This window comes from Eurytemora carolleeae, unplaced genomic scaffold (assembly GCF_000591075.1).
Source record: "Eurytemora carolleeae unplaced genomic scaffold, Eaff_2.0 scaffold746, whole genome shotgun sequence".
Lineage (NCBI taxonomy): Eukaryota > Metazoa > Arthropoda > Copepoda > Calanoida > Temoridae > Eurytemora > Eurytemora carolleeae.
In genome coordinates this window covers 854-16,517 of record NW_019396773.1, presented here as the reverse complement: position 1 = coordinate 16,517, position 15,664 = coordinate 854, and the positions used below count along the sequence as shown (strand labels likewise).

Genomic DNA, 15,664 nt, shown 5'->3' with positions numbered 1-15,664 from the left:
TTCATCTGTTCTAATCTTCTCTGTTCTTCTATTGGATCTTTCACAAGGGGATAGGGATATCTAAAATATTATTCATTAAATCTTCTTTAGATAAAGTGGCACGGAAGGGAAATTATTTTTCGACACAAACTTTAATTTTCTTATCCCTTTATCTTTGAAACTCGATGTCGTTTTCCTTGGTTTCAAATTATGAATTCTGTTAGATCAAATAGTCTAAGTTTGAAATTTCTTTTTACAGCATCAGGTTGCAAAGAAATAGGGATTGTAGAGTTTGTGGCTAATACTTAATTCCTTTTAATTCTGTTTTTAGATATTCGCCATAAAAAAAGAGAACAGGATGAATTTGAATAAAATATCTGAAGAATCTTACTTTATTTCTGGACTAAATAGTCCGTATTTATTCTCCTCCTGACTTTGCATTACGAGAAAACTCCATCGAAACCTCAATCTTTAAATTGGTAATAGATGTAGCACTGTAGAAGTAGAGAACTTTGAGTGGAGCTTTGTATAAAACAAGTTGTAGAGCTGTAGAATTTTTTGTAGAATTGTAGAACTGCAGACGTGTAGAAATGTAGAACTTTTAAATAGTAGATCGGTTGGACTATGGAACTGCAGATCTATAAAACTGTAAAAGTATAGAACTGTAGAACTGAGAACCATAAAACAGGGAAAATACCAATCTGCAGAACAGTGAAACTGTACATAGAACCGTATAATAGCAGAACCTTGCAGGATATGGTTTCCTCCGAGAACTGCTGAGCTGAACCTATCGGAGAAGTAAACCCTGGAGATCCAAACCATTCCCGGTTTTGTATCCGTCCTCCGGTAATCCTCAATACTAGCCTCCTATTGGTTCTTTATCCTCCGGTCTCCTACCATTGGACCCATGGTTTAATCTCTCCTCCTATTGGTGTATGAACACGATGTTATCGGAACCTCTCCAATAGGATCTGAGTAAAGGCGGTAACTAACAAGTTCTCTCAAGTATAAGTATGATTTTCAGACGGATGAGAAGGATGAGAAGAAGGATTATCTATCTATCAACAATACACAAATTTACAAAGTTCTGATGAGATTTTTCTATCTTTTATTTCTCCCTGATAGCGGCCCGGGAAAAAAACTCAGCTAAAAATGGTTTCCAACGTTGGTATTTATAAAGTTTCAATCAAATTGAATGGTTTGAGTAAAAGTTTCTTTGAAAACACAAATATCTATCTTCATTATTGTTATACTATTACTCACGTCACAAAGAGGTTTAAAGAGTACTTAAAATTGAGGTTGTCTTTTTGTTTTCTACTTGCCAAATGTGCAAAAAATGATCGAATTTATTCATTTATTTTACGTTTTTTAATAATTAATAGTACTTTATTCAGGCAATATTGCGATGTTTATATATATATTTATTATATATGTATACAATATTATATATTCAGACAAAACATTTTAAAAAAGTTTCATGATAATTAGAACCCTCCTTTAAAATAATATGAAATTAAAAGAAAGAACAAATGATGATATTACGATTGACTGATAGTAAATTTAAAAAAATACTGCGTAATTCGTGAGTAATACTAAAACGTTATTTTTGAAGTCAAACAGTTTGAATTATTTAAAACTGAATTAAGAAAATTTTTGTTTACTTAAATCGTTGAATTAATTTTACTTCATTTTTGATAGTAAAAGTGTAAAGATATTATTAACAAGAAACATATCAATAAGATTTCTCATGTCAATTACTCTGTGTGTTTAATGTAGGATGAAGATTAGGTTGAATTGGTTTGGAGGAGCAATCCTTGGGTTGGATAACAAGGACCCCAGGGAACCACTAGGATTCTGTGTATTGAACACTACCCGGAGATCTGACCAAATATATCATGTTTACCAATGAGAAAAGAACAAAGAAGAGGAAGATGGAGATTGTTTACATTTTACTACATCAGTCTGACATATTTTGACAGTTCAGAATCTAGTTTTAAGCATTAATTGCACAGGCCCGGTCCTCCTTCGCTAAAATTCTTACAATTGTTTACAATATTTTTCAAGGTTCCATGAAATCTAGTTTCTTAGGTGTCCAAATACGTTTCTGAATACACAACCCCTGTTTACCTCTCCTCACATTGGTTTTTAAATTTTTTTCCTGGAGCAAAATCCAAAAGAATCTCCATCTAGGGGTATTTTATGAAATACATAGAAACAAATTAAACTTTATATATTTCATGAAATACATAGAAATATATAGTAAACTTTATATATTTCATGAAATACATAGAAACATATAGTAAACTTTATACATTTCATGAAATACATAAAAACATAGTAACTTTATATATTTCATGAAATACATAGAAACATAGAAAACTTTATATATTTCATGAAATACATAGAAACATAGTAAACTATATATATTTCATGAAATACATAGAAACATTGTAAACTTTTTATATTTCATGAAATACATAGAAACATGTAAACTTTATATATTCATGAAATACATAAAAACATAGTAAACTTTTTATATTTCTTGAAATACATAGAAACAAAGTAAACTATATATTTCATTAAATACATAGAAACATAGAAAACTTTATATATTTCATGAAATACATAGAAACATAGTAAACTTTATATATTTCATGAAATACATAGAAACATACTAAACATTATATATTTCATGAAATACATAGAAACATAGTAAACTTTATATATTTCATGAAATACATAGAAACATAGTAAACTTTATATATTTCATGAAATACAAAGAAACATGGTAAACTTTATATATTTCATGAAATACATAGAAACATATAGTAAACTTTACTTATTTCATGAAGTACTTTTTTTTAAGGAAATATATATAAAAACATAAAAAACTTCAAAATTTCATATATCTCATTTCATGACGCAGTTTTAAGTAATTATCTACATAAAAACATTGTTCGTCAACTTTATTTAACATATAAATTAACTTTCATCATCTTTTAACTTTTAAAGTAATTTTTGTGTTATCTTTGTACGCAATATTTTTGCTAGTTGAATGCAAAAATGTTTTAAGAAACAAGATAATATAGTCATGATTTATATGAAGAATAAATTCTGAAAGAAGTCTCAGTTTTTAAAGAGAAACTATCCAGATAATGGATAATGTATATATTAAGTCTTCTAAGTTTGCTGAATTAAATTGTATGTGTGGTGTTTAAATGAGTTTGAACCTGCTTAAAATGCATTAACCTCCAGGTTTAAATCGAACAGAATGATTACTTTTAGTTGGATCTCTCTCTCCTGGTCTCCCAGGGGACAGTAAATCAACAAAATTGAAATTAGTCAACTCTAGCAGGGGTTCATGTAACACATTCAATAGGGGGTAATAATTCAATATTCTCGATTTTCTTGACAAACATGTTAAAATGAACGAATTTGAAAATATTCTAGAATGATGAGACCTTATAGTGTGGTAAAATTCCCATTGGTTAGAGGTGAGAATCACGGCCCTGGTTTAATCAGGACACAACCAGAGGAAAACTTACACATTTCAGACTTTACAGACTTAAACCAGACAATTGAGTAGAATAGGTACAGAGAATAGGATATAGGTGGAGAGAGTAGAATAGAGGTAGAGAGAAAAGGATAGAAAAGGAGAGAACAGAATAGAAGTAGAGAGAATAGGATAGAGGGGGAAGAACATGATAGAAGAGGAGAGAATAGGATAGTGTAGAATAGAATAGGATAGAGGAGGAGAGAATAGGATAGAAGAGGAGAGAATAAGATAGAGGAGAATAGAATAGGATAGATGAGGAGAGAACAGGATAGAGGTGGAGAGAATAGGATAGAGGTAGAGAGAATAGCATAGAGGTGAGAGAGTAGGATAGAGGGGGAGAGAATGGGATTAAGATTAGGATAAAGGAAAAGAGAGTAGAATAAAGATATATAGATTAGGATAGAGAGGGAGAGAGAATAAAGATATAAAGAATAGGATAGAAAGGGAGAGAGAATAAAGATATAAAGAATAGGAATAGAATAAAGATATAAAGAATAGGATAGAAAGGGAGAGAGAATAAAGATATAAAGAATAGGATAGAAAGGGAGAAAGAATAGGATAGACGGGGGAAAGAATGGGATTGAGATTAGGATAGAGGAAAAGAGAGTAGAATAAAGATATAAAGATTAGGATAGAGAGGGAGAGAGAATAAAGATATAAAGAATAGGATAGAAAGGCAGAGAGAATAAAAATATAAAGATTAGGAATAGAATAAAGATATAAAGATTAGGATAGAAAGGGAGAGAGAATAAAGATATAGAGAATAGGATAGAAAGGGAGAAAGAATAGGATAGATGGGGGAGAGAATGGGATTGAGATTAGGATAGAGGAAAAGAGAGTAGAATAAAGATATATAGAATAGGATAGAGAGAAAAGGACGAAAATAGAAAAGAAATTGAGATCAGCCAGAGCGGGAACTTTAGAATGGATAACCTTTAATCCCAATTACTTAATCCGAATATCCACTGTGGAAACTTTTAATTTTAGTCCTTAATCCACTCTTTTTCTCTCTAATTGGATATCCTTACATTATTTTCTCCAGTGAGAGTGCAGGAATAAAGTTCGTACATTGTATTGACCAATGACAGCAGCCCTGTAAATAAATTCTATCCGCAATTTCTAACAAATCAAGAATTTGTTGTCGGCCATTTTGGGAAAGAAAAAATTAATCGATGAAGAAAAATATTTAATAATACGTTTGAGATTCTTTTGTAATCAATTTTAACTAATGTATTAATAAATAAATGGGTGAGAAATTAAGTGAGGGCCCTTTCAGTCAAGAAAGCCAACAAATCTGGCGTTCTTAGAATCCAATTTGTTGATCTAAATATTTAATCTCAAGACTTACATAATCTCGAGATTATGTTAGTCTCGAGATTAGCAAAAACAGAGGATTAAGCATGAATCCTGATATCCACCTTTCTAAAGTTCCCAGCTCTGAACAAACAGTACAGCAAGAAATGTAATAAATAAAATTAAGGGAAGAAGGAATATGAACAAAATATAGGATGAAACTTTGAAGACGACCAGAAACTCTTTGGATATGATGGTCTAAAATATTTATGTAAATCTTTGTACTTAATTCAGATTTTTAAAGGTATGTCATATGATCGGTAAACGAAAGAAATAAGTTTGGACTGCAAGGAACCATAAATTTAATAATTGAGGATAAATAAATATTCCGTACAGTCGTCTCTGAAGTCTCATCCTTTGTTGGTAACCCTGTATATTGGAGTTTTACTATATTAAAAATAAAACAGAGTATCAGGTAGAATCAAAAAGAGTGAAAATTTTAAAGTAATCAAAGAAAAAAGAAAATGTTATTGGCATCATAAAAATAAAATATGAATCGAAAAAGAAAAAATACGTCTTAAACATGAGCAAAAAAAGCATAAATACGTCTTAAACATGAGCAAAAAAAGCATAAATATGTCTTAAACATGAGCAAAAAAGCATAGATACTTTTGAAACTTCTTGTTAATGTAATCATGAAAATAGAACATATTTGATTGAAGAGCACATCTGTATTTCGTGTATATAATCTGTGCTAGGTACGGATATCGCAGTAGTACATTCAAACTGTTTCCGGTGTTTTCATCACTAACTTTTCTTTAACAATATGAGGTAATAAATTCAGAAATACATGATAAAGCTAGAGTGGTTCCCCCAAAAATGATCTTGTAACGCTACATACAGTAATCATAAGTAAAAATTTAAATGAAAGTCGGTTTCTTTGATCTTTTATTAGAGTTCATTTGCTAAAAATTTGTGTAGTCTGTATTATGGCTTTAAATGATATTTCCTTCAAACGATTATGGCACATTTACTGAGTCAAAACATTTATAATTTACCACACGAATTTTCTAGTGGACTTGTTAAAGACGAAAATCATACAGTTTTTCGATAATTAATTTGAAATACAATGAAAAAATAAAAGAAGATATTGAACCATAGCACATATTTTCGTATCATTTTTTGGACAGAATCATAGTGCACAATTTCGTGTCTTGGATAGTTTGCCAAGTAGGATTACAAATTTAATAAATGCTAATTCTAGGTTAAGCATTATTCTGAGCGTTGTTCTCCTTCTCCTGAACCTGGTTCGACCAGGTTTATCCTTCCCTCGGCAGGAACTCAAGACTAGAGAGGAGATCATGAATTATCTTCTTGAGAAGGTAGAGAGAAAACCTTCGTCTTAGGTCATTAATCTATATATCTATATATATATCGCATGAACCTCTTAATTGATTGGGGAGCTTGTTAGAACCATGGGAATATTCTTAGCTTGGTTTAAAAATTCTAAGTTGAGTGCGTTGACATTTATAGAGACGGTTTAGTTTTCAGGTGAAGCTGGAACAGTTGTCATCCTCAATACAAGTATAGACGACTTTTGATTTCTACCAAGCTCTCAAATATTAAAACTTTCATATTTTTTTTAATAGCCGAATTTTAATTTTACGTTATGATTGACAAAATATTAGAAAATCTTTTGACCTGTTAGGTTTTGAAAACTTCAGTTCTATTGTTAGATTAGGTTTAACAAATTGAAAAGTTGTAAAAATGTTAGAGACATCGTTTTTATTAATTTCTGATAAAAATTAACATTTTTCAGTGGTTTTCACAAATGTGAATTAAAGTGGAATCTTAGCTTATTTATTATAAAGCTATGGCATATTTCCACATTGTAACAGCCCTTCACTTTGTCCTATGTAGTCAAAAAAGCTTAAAAATTTACATTCCATAATTCATAATTAAACCAATAATTAAGATCTTTGTTTGTCGGCATTCTGAAATTTAATCATTTATAAAAAATCTGCAAAATCATACTTTATTTCAGGTTACAGAGGAAGGGAAGAATCTTCCTCTAGATGATGAGGTTCTTGATGATGAGGATGATATTGAAGATGAAATAGATGCTTTACTTTATGAATAACATTATTTCTCCTCTTTCCATCCCCCACAATATAACAAACACCTTAAACCTGTCATAATTTATCCATCAACATATAATAGTCATCATCAATTTAATTCATTTCATGAAATATATATTTTATCCATAACAATTTACTAAGTTAATGTTCGGACCTGATATGTGGGAATTGTAAAAATTGTCCCAATAAACGTGGGAATTCTTCTTTTATATCGTCTTCAATCCGTGCGGCATTTTTTCATAATCACAATTATTGCAGTATTCCAGTTTAAATATCTAATATCAAAATCGCCTTATCATGAGATTTTCAAAATGTGGTCTATCATGATTAATGTCGGGATACATTTGGTTAGGTGGTCGGGTATATATTTGTTTAGGGGGTCGGGGATACATTTGGTTAGGAGGTCGGGGATATATTTTGTTTATGGGGTCGGAAATACATTTGTTTAGTGGATCGGGATATATTTGGTTAGGAGGTCGGAAATATATTTGTTAAGGTGATCGGGATATATTTGGTTCGGAAGTGCATGGTGGAGGATATATTTGTCTAGAAGGTGGAGGATATATTAGGTCAGGAGGTTGAGGATATTTTAGGTCAGGAGGTCGAGAAGATATTAGGGTAGGAGGTGGAGTATATATTAGGTCAGGAGGTGGAGGATATATTGTGCCAGGAGGTGGAGGATATATTAGGTCAGGAGGTGGAGGATATATTAGGTCAGGAGGTGGAGGATATATTAGGTCAGGAGGTGGATATATTAGGTCAGGAAGTGGAGGATATATTTGGTCAGGAGGTGGTGGGTATATTAGGTCAGGAGGTGGAGGATATATTAGGTCAGGAGGTGGAGGATATATTAGGTCAGGAGGTGGAGGATATATTAGGTCAGGAGGTAGAGGATATATTAGGTCATGAGGTGGAGGATATATTAGGTCAGGAGGTCGAAAAGATATTAGGGTAGGAGGTGGAGTATATATTAGGTCAGGAGGTGGAGGATATATTAGGTCAGGAGGTGGAGGATATATTAGGTCAGGAGGTGGAGGATATATTAGGTCAGGAGGTGGAGGATGTATTGGGTCAGGAGGTAGAACATAAAAAAATATGTATATTATAATATTTATTTCACCAAATATGCATAGAACTTAACAATTCATACAATTTCATAATAATAATTTTTATTAAAATATTTACAGTTATCAGTAAAATTAATACCCACTAATTTACAAAGGGTTAATATTTAACTCGGAATCGATAAATCAAGTATTTATTGAATAACTTATCTATAAAAAAATATTTTTTTTAAAGTTTAAAATCCGTTTAAAACAGAATATTATGTTTCTGAAACGTATTCATATTTACGGGGACAATGAATTCAAAAGAACAGAAATAAGTTTACAGAAATCAGAATAATTCTTATTTGAGAAACAAGGACGTATTCAGGAATTTATCCAGGGGATTGAACTGTTAACAATTATCCCGCCGGGGGGGGGGGGGGCTAAGCCCCCCTCCCCTCACGTATAAGCCCCATTTGATTAGAAGTCGATCTCATTAATGATATAGAACAAGTTCCTTCGAAACTTATAATTTAAGGGACTAAATAAAACAATTTTGAGGTGAAACGACACTTTGTAAACAAAAGAGTCAATTAAAAAAGTTTATTAATCCCTTTAAGGGAAGGAGTTGGAAAAATAAGAATTTAAATAAAATTGTTTAATCAAGTACACACGATGAAAACCTAAAGAATGCATTGCTTTCAGGCATAGAATAACTTAAGTTTTGAAACCATTGACAACAAATCTAGAATCAGAAAAAAGTTTTACAATAAAAAAATATCTCCTAGACAAACTCGGACCAAAAAGATAGAAAAACAAGTATTTATAACAGAGTATTATTAATATTCATGATTTAACAGTTCCCCGTTCGACTTTAATTGTTTACTTGTCACAGAGTTTAGTTGATGTGACCATGATGGGTTGTTGACATGAAGGAGTGGAAATGAGTGGAACCTGTGAGTGAAGTGTTGAGGATGGATGAGCAGGAAGGGTTGCAATCCCTCCTGTAGTATCCGCTGAGGTCACAACTGCTCCGGGTAGATCCTAGATCAGAATCAAGTTCATGCTGATTCTAATTCTCCCTTAAAGGTATCCCATAATATAACATCGATATCGAGACAATTTTTCGTACTTAACAGTTAAGCAAAACTGAATATTTTTTGGTATTCATGTATATTGCATAACTTCTATTATTTTTTCCTTTTAGCAACTTCAGAGATAACCAGAAAACATGTTAATAGGAAGAAGAAATTATAGCAACACTTAAGTGTATTTTATGTTGTTACACAGCAAATAGTTTTACTAGACACATATTAAATAACTAATTAAGTATTGCAAAATTGCAGTGTCTTATGCTGATTGGACTTTTTAAGGTTATAACTTGATAAGCAATGATAACGTTCCTGAAAGCAATCCTAATTGTAAAAATGTAGAATCCTAATCTGAATTGTACCTTTTCATCTGCGACGACGAAGTTAACAAGTTCTCCATTAGCGTTCTGTAGGAGTACAGCTCTAGATCCTGCTCCAGACTGAAGAACTATCTCGCCGTCAGCTCCACTCTGCACCAAGATGGGACCAGATAACCCGCCCTGAATACAGGTGAAAGGTGAAAGATTAAGTGATAAAAAGTATTTATTTTCAACCCTAATATTAAACCAGTAAGTATATTAAATGAGAGTATAACCAAGACTGGGGTGGGGGGTGGGGGGTTACTTGAACCCAGTTTTATCGTAAATATTGATAAAGATTGTATAAACAATTTTGGTATTCGCTGTTACTCGATGATTTTATGTATAACTCCAATCCTCTCTATTTAAGTCGACTCACTTAATTTAAAATTTCTAAACCAAGCTAAGAACATTTCCGTGTGTTTAACGCAGCTTTCTAATCAAAATTTAAGGCAAATCGGTCAAAGGATTCACGAGTTATGATCGGACATACAAACAAACAGAGATTACTACTGAATACATATAGATGTTGTTTTTAACTAGTTTTAATGCCTTGAACATCACAGTAGTATCTTAGCAAACCCTATTTTTATCCTTTTTTCGTTACCTCCTTGATTTAAGTACCTGGAGCAGAGCATGATGTCCTCCTGCCCTGGATAACTGGGATTCATCAATTAATATAGTTTGATTCTCCAGCTGAGATCCATCATCTACCAACATATAGTAGATCTGTTCATCTTCTACTTCCTCTCCAACCTGATCTTCGCCAACCACAAGAACCTGGTCTCCGGCAGGAACAGGTTCAACAGGATCAGAGATAATTTCTTTTCTAGGAGACACTGCTGATTCTACATCAGGTTTACTGGGTTCTGGAGTAGACTGGACGGATGATGAATCAGGAACATGTTTCTCCCGTTCACTTTCTCCTGATTGTTTCTGGCTAAGAAGAGCGGCTCTGGCGAGCTGCTTTGCTTTGATCTTCGCTGAGATGGATGCAAATTTATTACTTCCTTTTCCGGAGGAGTCTCGGATCAACTGAGCATTTTCGTCCGGTCTAAATTACAGCTTTAATAAAAACATAACTTAAGCCAAAAGTAGAAACTAACATAGTAAATATTGCACTGAAGTTAGTTGGTTTTGGTTTTCATAACCAAAGGTTAAATCTGATCAAATCAGACTCTTAGGGACGTCCTAACACCAGACTTCAATCCCAAAATGAATTTCAAAATTCAGGACTGAGTTTTGTAGTTTGCAATGAAACAACTTAACATTTGTTATGATATCTTATTCTTATATAAATATGATATTTAGCTTTTAATAAAGATTTTGAAAAACGTCAATTTTGGCGATAATAAAAACAATTTAAAAAACATAAATAAAATAAATAATAAAATAAATGTGTTTAAAATACCTTGTAGGTAATTGAATAGAACCACTGTTAGATTGCCTAAAGATTCCAGGTCGTTTGGATGGAGAAGAAATATCTTTCGGTCCGTCCTCATTCAAGCTCTGATCCTCAGTACTAGTTCCTGATATTCTTCTAGTTCTGGTCTAGATAAACATGATTATTTATACATAAATTTGACATGTCTATTGTATACTGGAAGCTTTTAGGATTTGATTGAAAATTTATCTGAACTTTAGAGATCTTCACAGTTCTGAATACGACGTATTTTGATTACTTGATTATTTTAATTAGACATATTCAAGATTTAGGTCGGCTGTGTGTGGGTAACCCTGTACAGCGGGTTTCTTGTAAAACTAGGCTTAAATATTTCTAGTAATATTCATAGATTTTTATTTATAATGTATTTTGCAGGCATTTTTTCTACGTACATTGAAAAACAATATCAACAAACAAACTTTTGAGATTTTTCTTCTGTTGGATTTTCAAAATAAATGACGTCTATTGAATAAGAGACAATCAAAAAACATATTTACAATAAAAAAGAGTTGAATTCTTATTTTCTACCTTATTCTCTGATAAGGTTGAGATTGACAAAAACTCTTTCCTTCCATTCTTCCCTATATTTTGTCTCATGGTTGGGAATGCAGGTAAATCAGGAACACTTGTTTCCTCTAGTGCCTAGAAATATCATACTTTTATAAATTATAAATTCAATCATGAAATTACATATTTTAATGACAATTTAAAACTTTATAAAAAATGTAAGTATTTTTAGCGCCAAATCAGAAAATAAAAATGAGAGCCNCATATCCTTGTTAATCTTTCTAGGACTAGATTCAGGATGGTAGGAAGCTATTCTCTTCTCTTGGCTTACAACAATATCATCAACCTTAACATACATATCCTTGTTACTCTTTCTAGGACTAGATTCAGGATGGCAGGAAGCTATTCTCTTCTCTTGGCTTACAACAATATCTTCAATCTTAACATACATATCCTTGTTAATCTTTCTAGGACTAGATTCAGGATTGTAGGAAGCTTTTCTCTTCTCTTGGCTTACAACAATATGTTCAATCTTAACAACATATCCTTGTTAATCTTTCTAAGATTTTGTAAATCAAGCTAAGTACGTTCTCGTAGTTCTACCTAGTTTCCCAACCAAAATACTAGACAAATCAGTGAAAGGGTTCTTAAGTTATAACTGGACAAACAAACAGATTACTCCTTTCTTATGGATGTGCAAAAAAGATTAGATTTTTTCATGGACCACCCCCCCCCTAGAAATTTATTTAGTACTATTAGTTTACCTATAAGAAATAACATTAACAGACGAAGAAATAAAAGAAATAAAACTTCAAACATCTGAGCTGATTCTTATCAAAAAATCAGGTTTAAATCTGAAAGGGAACCCAACATAGGTCCTGCCTTCAGGGCGATCCTAGCACGTCTCCCCCTGGTCGACACAATCACACTTTCAACAGTTTAAACTTGGTTAAATCAAACTTCAGAGGGCGACACACACCAACGTGTGGATAGCGGCCTGCACATACAAACTATTCGAGCTAGGATATTAAGCCCCCCCCCCCTCACCCCCAGTATCCAGGCTTAAATGTTCTCAAACGCACGAGCTTAAAACTTCATGCGTTTAGTTTTCCAGGTTTAACAGAACCGAAACGCCGACTAAGGAAAAATTACCAGCTCAGATCTTCCTTTTTTATCTGATCAATTGAACGTTCGGAATGTCTGAAACACAGTACCAATCCTACCTTAAACTCTAGTTCATCTTCTACCTCTGGTGAAGGTTTAAGTTCAGGTTTAGACTTGGGAGAAGATTTAGGTTCAGATTTAGACTGAGGAGAAGGTTTAGGTTCAGATTTAGACTTGGGAGAAGGTTTTGGTTCAGATTTAGACTGAAGAGAAGGTTTTGGTTCGGGTTTAGATTGCGGAGAAGGACTGGGAGATGGTAATATCACAAGTTGAGCAGGCTTTGAAGTTGGCGATAATGATAAGTTCGAAGGCACAGTTTGGGAGTTTTGAGGTTTAATCTTGTTTTCTGATTCTGATATTGTAGGGTCGTCCTCTGAAAGCAAAAATACATAAAGTTTGTATGACGTCTTTGTTTTGAATATCATTATTAATATAATAAGTAACAAGAACGAGTTTCCGAAGTTTCAATGAAAATAAATGAGAAATGGAATTTTTACTATTTTCTCAAGAATTCAAACTCCCCTCTACCCTCCTAAAAAGTCCAATATTGCAGAAAATCCCACCAAGTAATTCCGCTTGATTCAAATAAATCGTTCACACCGGGTTCAATCATTGAAATTCAATATTTAAACATAAAAAATAACTTACGTTTAACATGAGACTTGTATCCGTTTGAGGTTGCAGAACTATTGAGAAGAAGAGCATCATCATCGGAATCCATTGAATAATGATGATGATCATCATCATCAGAGAAATCATTGAGAATACTCTGGTTTATTGAATCCTAGCAAATAGATATGGGTAAAACTTAAGGTATTAGTGTAATTGACTGTAGAGTGTAAACCAGTGCTTCGGATCCAGATCCAAGAGGTAAAATATCAACCAAAAACTGCAAAAAAAAGGGTTTTTACTCCTAAACCCCAATTCTGACCTTTTGAAAATAGAGAGATTATAAAAATTTCCTCATTTTTGAATGGTTTATCAAGTTTTAGGATAAAAACAAGCGAAAAAAAATTAAAAAAAAATTTGAAAATTATTTTTTGTTCAAAAAATTCAGTAAATCTTTCAGTGCGGATCCCCGGATCCGCATCAAAATTAAATGGATCCTAAGCTCTAGTGTAAACAGTGGCGTATTCAGGAAATTGTCCAGGGGGGGAGGGGGGCTTTACCTGAATTTTCTTGAATTCTTCTGCTTCTTCATTTTCATCTTCACTCCAATCTATGAGAAGCTTCTTCTTCTCTTCTTCCTTCTTCTTCTCCTTCTCTAATTTTTCTTCCTTTTGCTTTTTTGTCAATCTAAAAAATATTTTCCCGAATTAAAAAACTCTCATATCCTTGATCCGAAATTAGCCTTTATTATTGGTAAACTAAGATGATATGAATCTTTATAAAGCGTCTTAAAAAACAAATTTTGCACAATAATTTTTCCTCTCCATTCATTTTTAATTAACAGAACATATTTCTTATCACAAGTGTTTTAATCATCACAGGAAATATTCAATAAACTGTTCATTGCACATTGTGCAATGTACAATGTGCAACAGGAACTTGATCAGATAAGGGAACAGTTCTTTTATCTTATCTGAAAATTTAACAGTACTAAACAGAGACATTGGTATCGACAATTGATTTGCTACATTTACCATTCTACTGATTTAGCTCTAAACCTCACTGGTTCTACGTACCTAGGTTTCTTAGTTACGAGTGTTGAACTATTCCCAGGTTTACTCGGAGAACATGAATCCTGTTTCTTTAAAGGTTTACTCACAAACTTCTCTTTGCTCTTCCGCGCTGGGGAATCAGAACTAGAACTGCTCGGCTTCGACCGTTCAATCTTGGTTGGTAAATCTTCAGGTTTCGGAGCATACGAAACCTTAGAGGCACTGTGGGATTTACTATGTAGTACAATAACATTCAACCTTGAGGCAGCGAAGTCACACATCTGGCATCTGTAGTTAGGAATTATATTCTTGGGTTCAACCTTACTCTCGGTATCTATATGGTAGGGGGTGGAAGGCTGAGCTAGAATCCGCACTTTGTGATCCGAGCCTTGTAGAAACCTGGGATGAGTTATTTTCGGCGGAGTCTTTGGTTTTTCAGTTTTCTTTTTGATCTTAACTTTTAATATTGAACTTGGTGTCTTTTTCGTGTCAATAGGTTTATTTTTCTTTTCACTGGGTGTGCTGGGGGTTGATTTGGTGCCCGGTTTACATTTTTTCTCTTTCTCTGATACTTGATCTCCAAATATTCTTCCGTAATCAACTTTAACATCCTTCTTGTCTGCGAATGGTTCTTGGGTCAGTATATCTGGGTTTCCACCGGTCAGATTCTCACAGTGAATAATATCCTTGGGAAATTTAGCAAACCATCCATCCGTAGCTCCCTCCTTAGCCTTGGTTCGAAACCGAGCTGAAATATTACATGGATTAGAACCAGTGCTAAGAATCTATTTCATCATCCAGGGGGAAAATGGATCCGGATCAACCACAAGAATATTTTTTGTTTAGCTAGTTACTTTTACCAATCACAAATTTCCATTCTACTTTATTTCGCTAAAATATGTTTTGTAGAAACTGATTAGAAATTGATGATATCTCATGAAAGTTGACATTGAAATGTGTGTTTGAGAACATTATTTTAATAGTTTTGATTGATATTTTGCAATTTGGATCCGGATCCAGGAAGCTTTAGCGGATCCGGATCCAGGGAGATAAACTGTTCCGGATTCGGATCCAGGGAGCTAAACTGTTCCGGATCCGGATCCAGGGAGTTAAACTGTTCCGGATCCGGATCCAGGGAGCTAAACTGTTCCGGATCCAAGGGATCAGGATCTAACCACTCAGGGCGTGTAACATGAGTTGAGTTTAACCAAATACAATTCTTTATTTTTCCATGTCATGGTTTTAAAATTTTGTAAATAATATTGTATTAATTATTCAGCATATTATGATACTCGAATTTTGATTAGTCTTAGTTAGGCTTTCAGGGCGCTTCGCGCACATCTTCTTTTTAAATTGTGAACATTTTCTGGGTCTGTTCTTGTATACGATTTTGCCCCCTATAATAAGTAACAAGAACGAGTTTCCA

At 33.1% G+C, this 15,664-nt stretch overlaps 3 protein-coding genes and 1 long non-coding RNA gene across 4 annotated transcripts in view; 2 read left to right on the top strand and 2 right to left on the bottom strand.

The window, feature by feature from the left end:
- Positions 1-5,572: 5,572 nt before the first annotated feature.
- Positions 5,573-7,102, top strand: LOC111708534 (uncharacterized). The gene is made up of 3 exons (XR_002766686.1): positions 5,573-5,659; positions 6,093-6,210; positions 6,873-7,102. It is a non-coding gene; the product is annotated as an uncharacterized LOC111708534 (long non-coding RNA).
- Positions 7,103-7,296: 194 nt separating this feature from the next.
- Positions 7,297-8,055, top strand: LOC111708528 (abscisic acid and environmental stress-inducible protein-like). The gene is made up of 3 exons (XM_023481932.1): positions 7,297-7,313; positions 7,560-7,844; positions 7,893-8,055. The coding sequence occupies exons 1-3, from the start codon at positions 7,297-7,299 to the stop codon at positions 8,053-8,055; spliced, it is 465 nt and encodes a 154-aa protein (XP_023337700.1).
- A 380-nt stretch (positions 8,056-8,435) lies between these two features.
- Positions 8,436-11,557, bottom strand: LOC111708538 (uncharacterized). The gene is made up of 5 exons (XM_023481943.1): positions 11,435-11,557; positions 10,874-11,013; positions 10,087-10,516; positions 9,466-9,603; positions 8,436-9,056 (listed from the first exon to the last, which is right to left on the bottom strand). The coding sequence occupies exons 1-5, from the start codon at positions 11,501-11,503 to the stop codon at positions 8,895-8,897; spliced, it is 939 nt and encodes a 312-aa protein (XP_023337711.1). The 5' UTR covers positions 11,504-11,557; the 3' UTR covers positions 8,436-8,894.
- Positions 11,542-15,664, bottom strand: part of LOC111708532 (protein ENL) — a gene marked incomplete in the record, with an annotated part of 4,829 nt that continues 706 nt past the window's right edge. Inside the window, 6 exon segments of the mRNA XM_023481936.1 lie at positions 11,542-11,548; positions 11,674-11,759; positions 12,637-12,950; positions 13,226-13,361; positions 13,747-13,873; positions 14,263-14,988. Coding sequence (XP_023337704.1) covers positions 11,542-11,548; positions 11,674-11,759; positions 12,637-12,950; positions 13,226-13,361; positions 13,747-13,873; positions 14,263-14,988 — 1,396 coding nt within the window.

What these genes read in the sequence shown, in the direction of transcription:
- LOC111708528 (XM_023481932.1), top strand. An exon ending in GGAGGTGGAGGATATATTAG is followed by an intron (nt 7,845 to 7,892) that starts GTCAGGAGGTAG and finishes AGGATATATTAG; the next exon opens with GTCAGGAGGTCGAAAAGATA.
- LOC111708538 (XM_023481943.1), bottom strand. Translation starts at nt 11,503, where the DNA reads ATGAGACAAAATATAGGGAAGAATGGAAGGAAAGAGTTTTTGTCAATC. An exon ending in TCTATTCAATTACCTACAAG is followed by an intron (nt 10,517 to 10,873) that starts GTATTTTAAACA and finishes GCTGTAATTTAG; the next exon opens with ACCGGACGAAAATGCTCAGT. An exon ending in TCGTCGTCGCAGATGAAAAG is followed by an intron (nt 9,057 to 9,465) that starts GTACAATTCAGA and finishes ATTCTGATCTAG; the next exon opens with GATCTACCCGGAGCAGTTGT.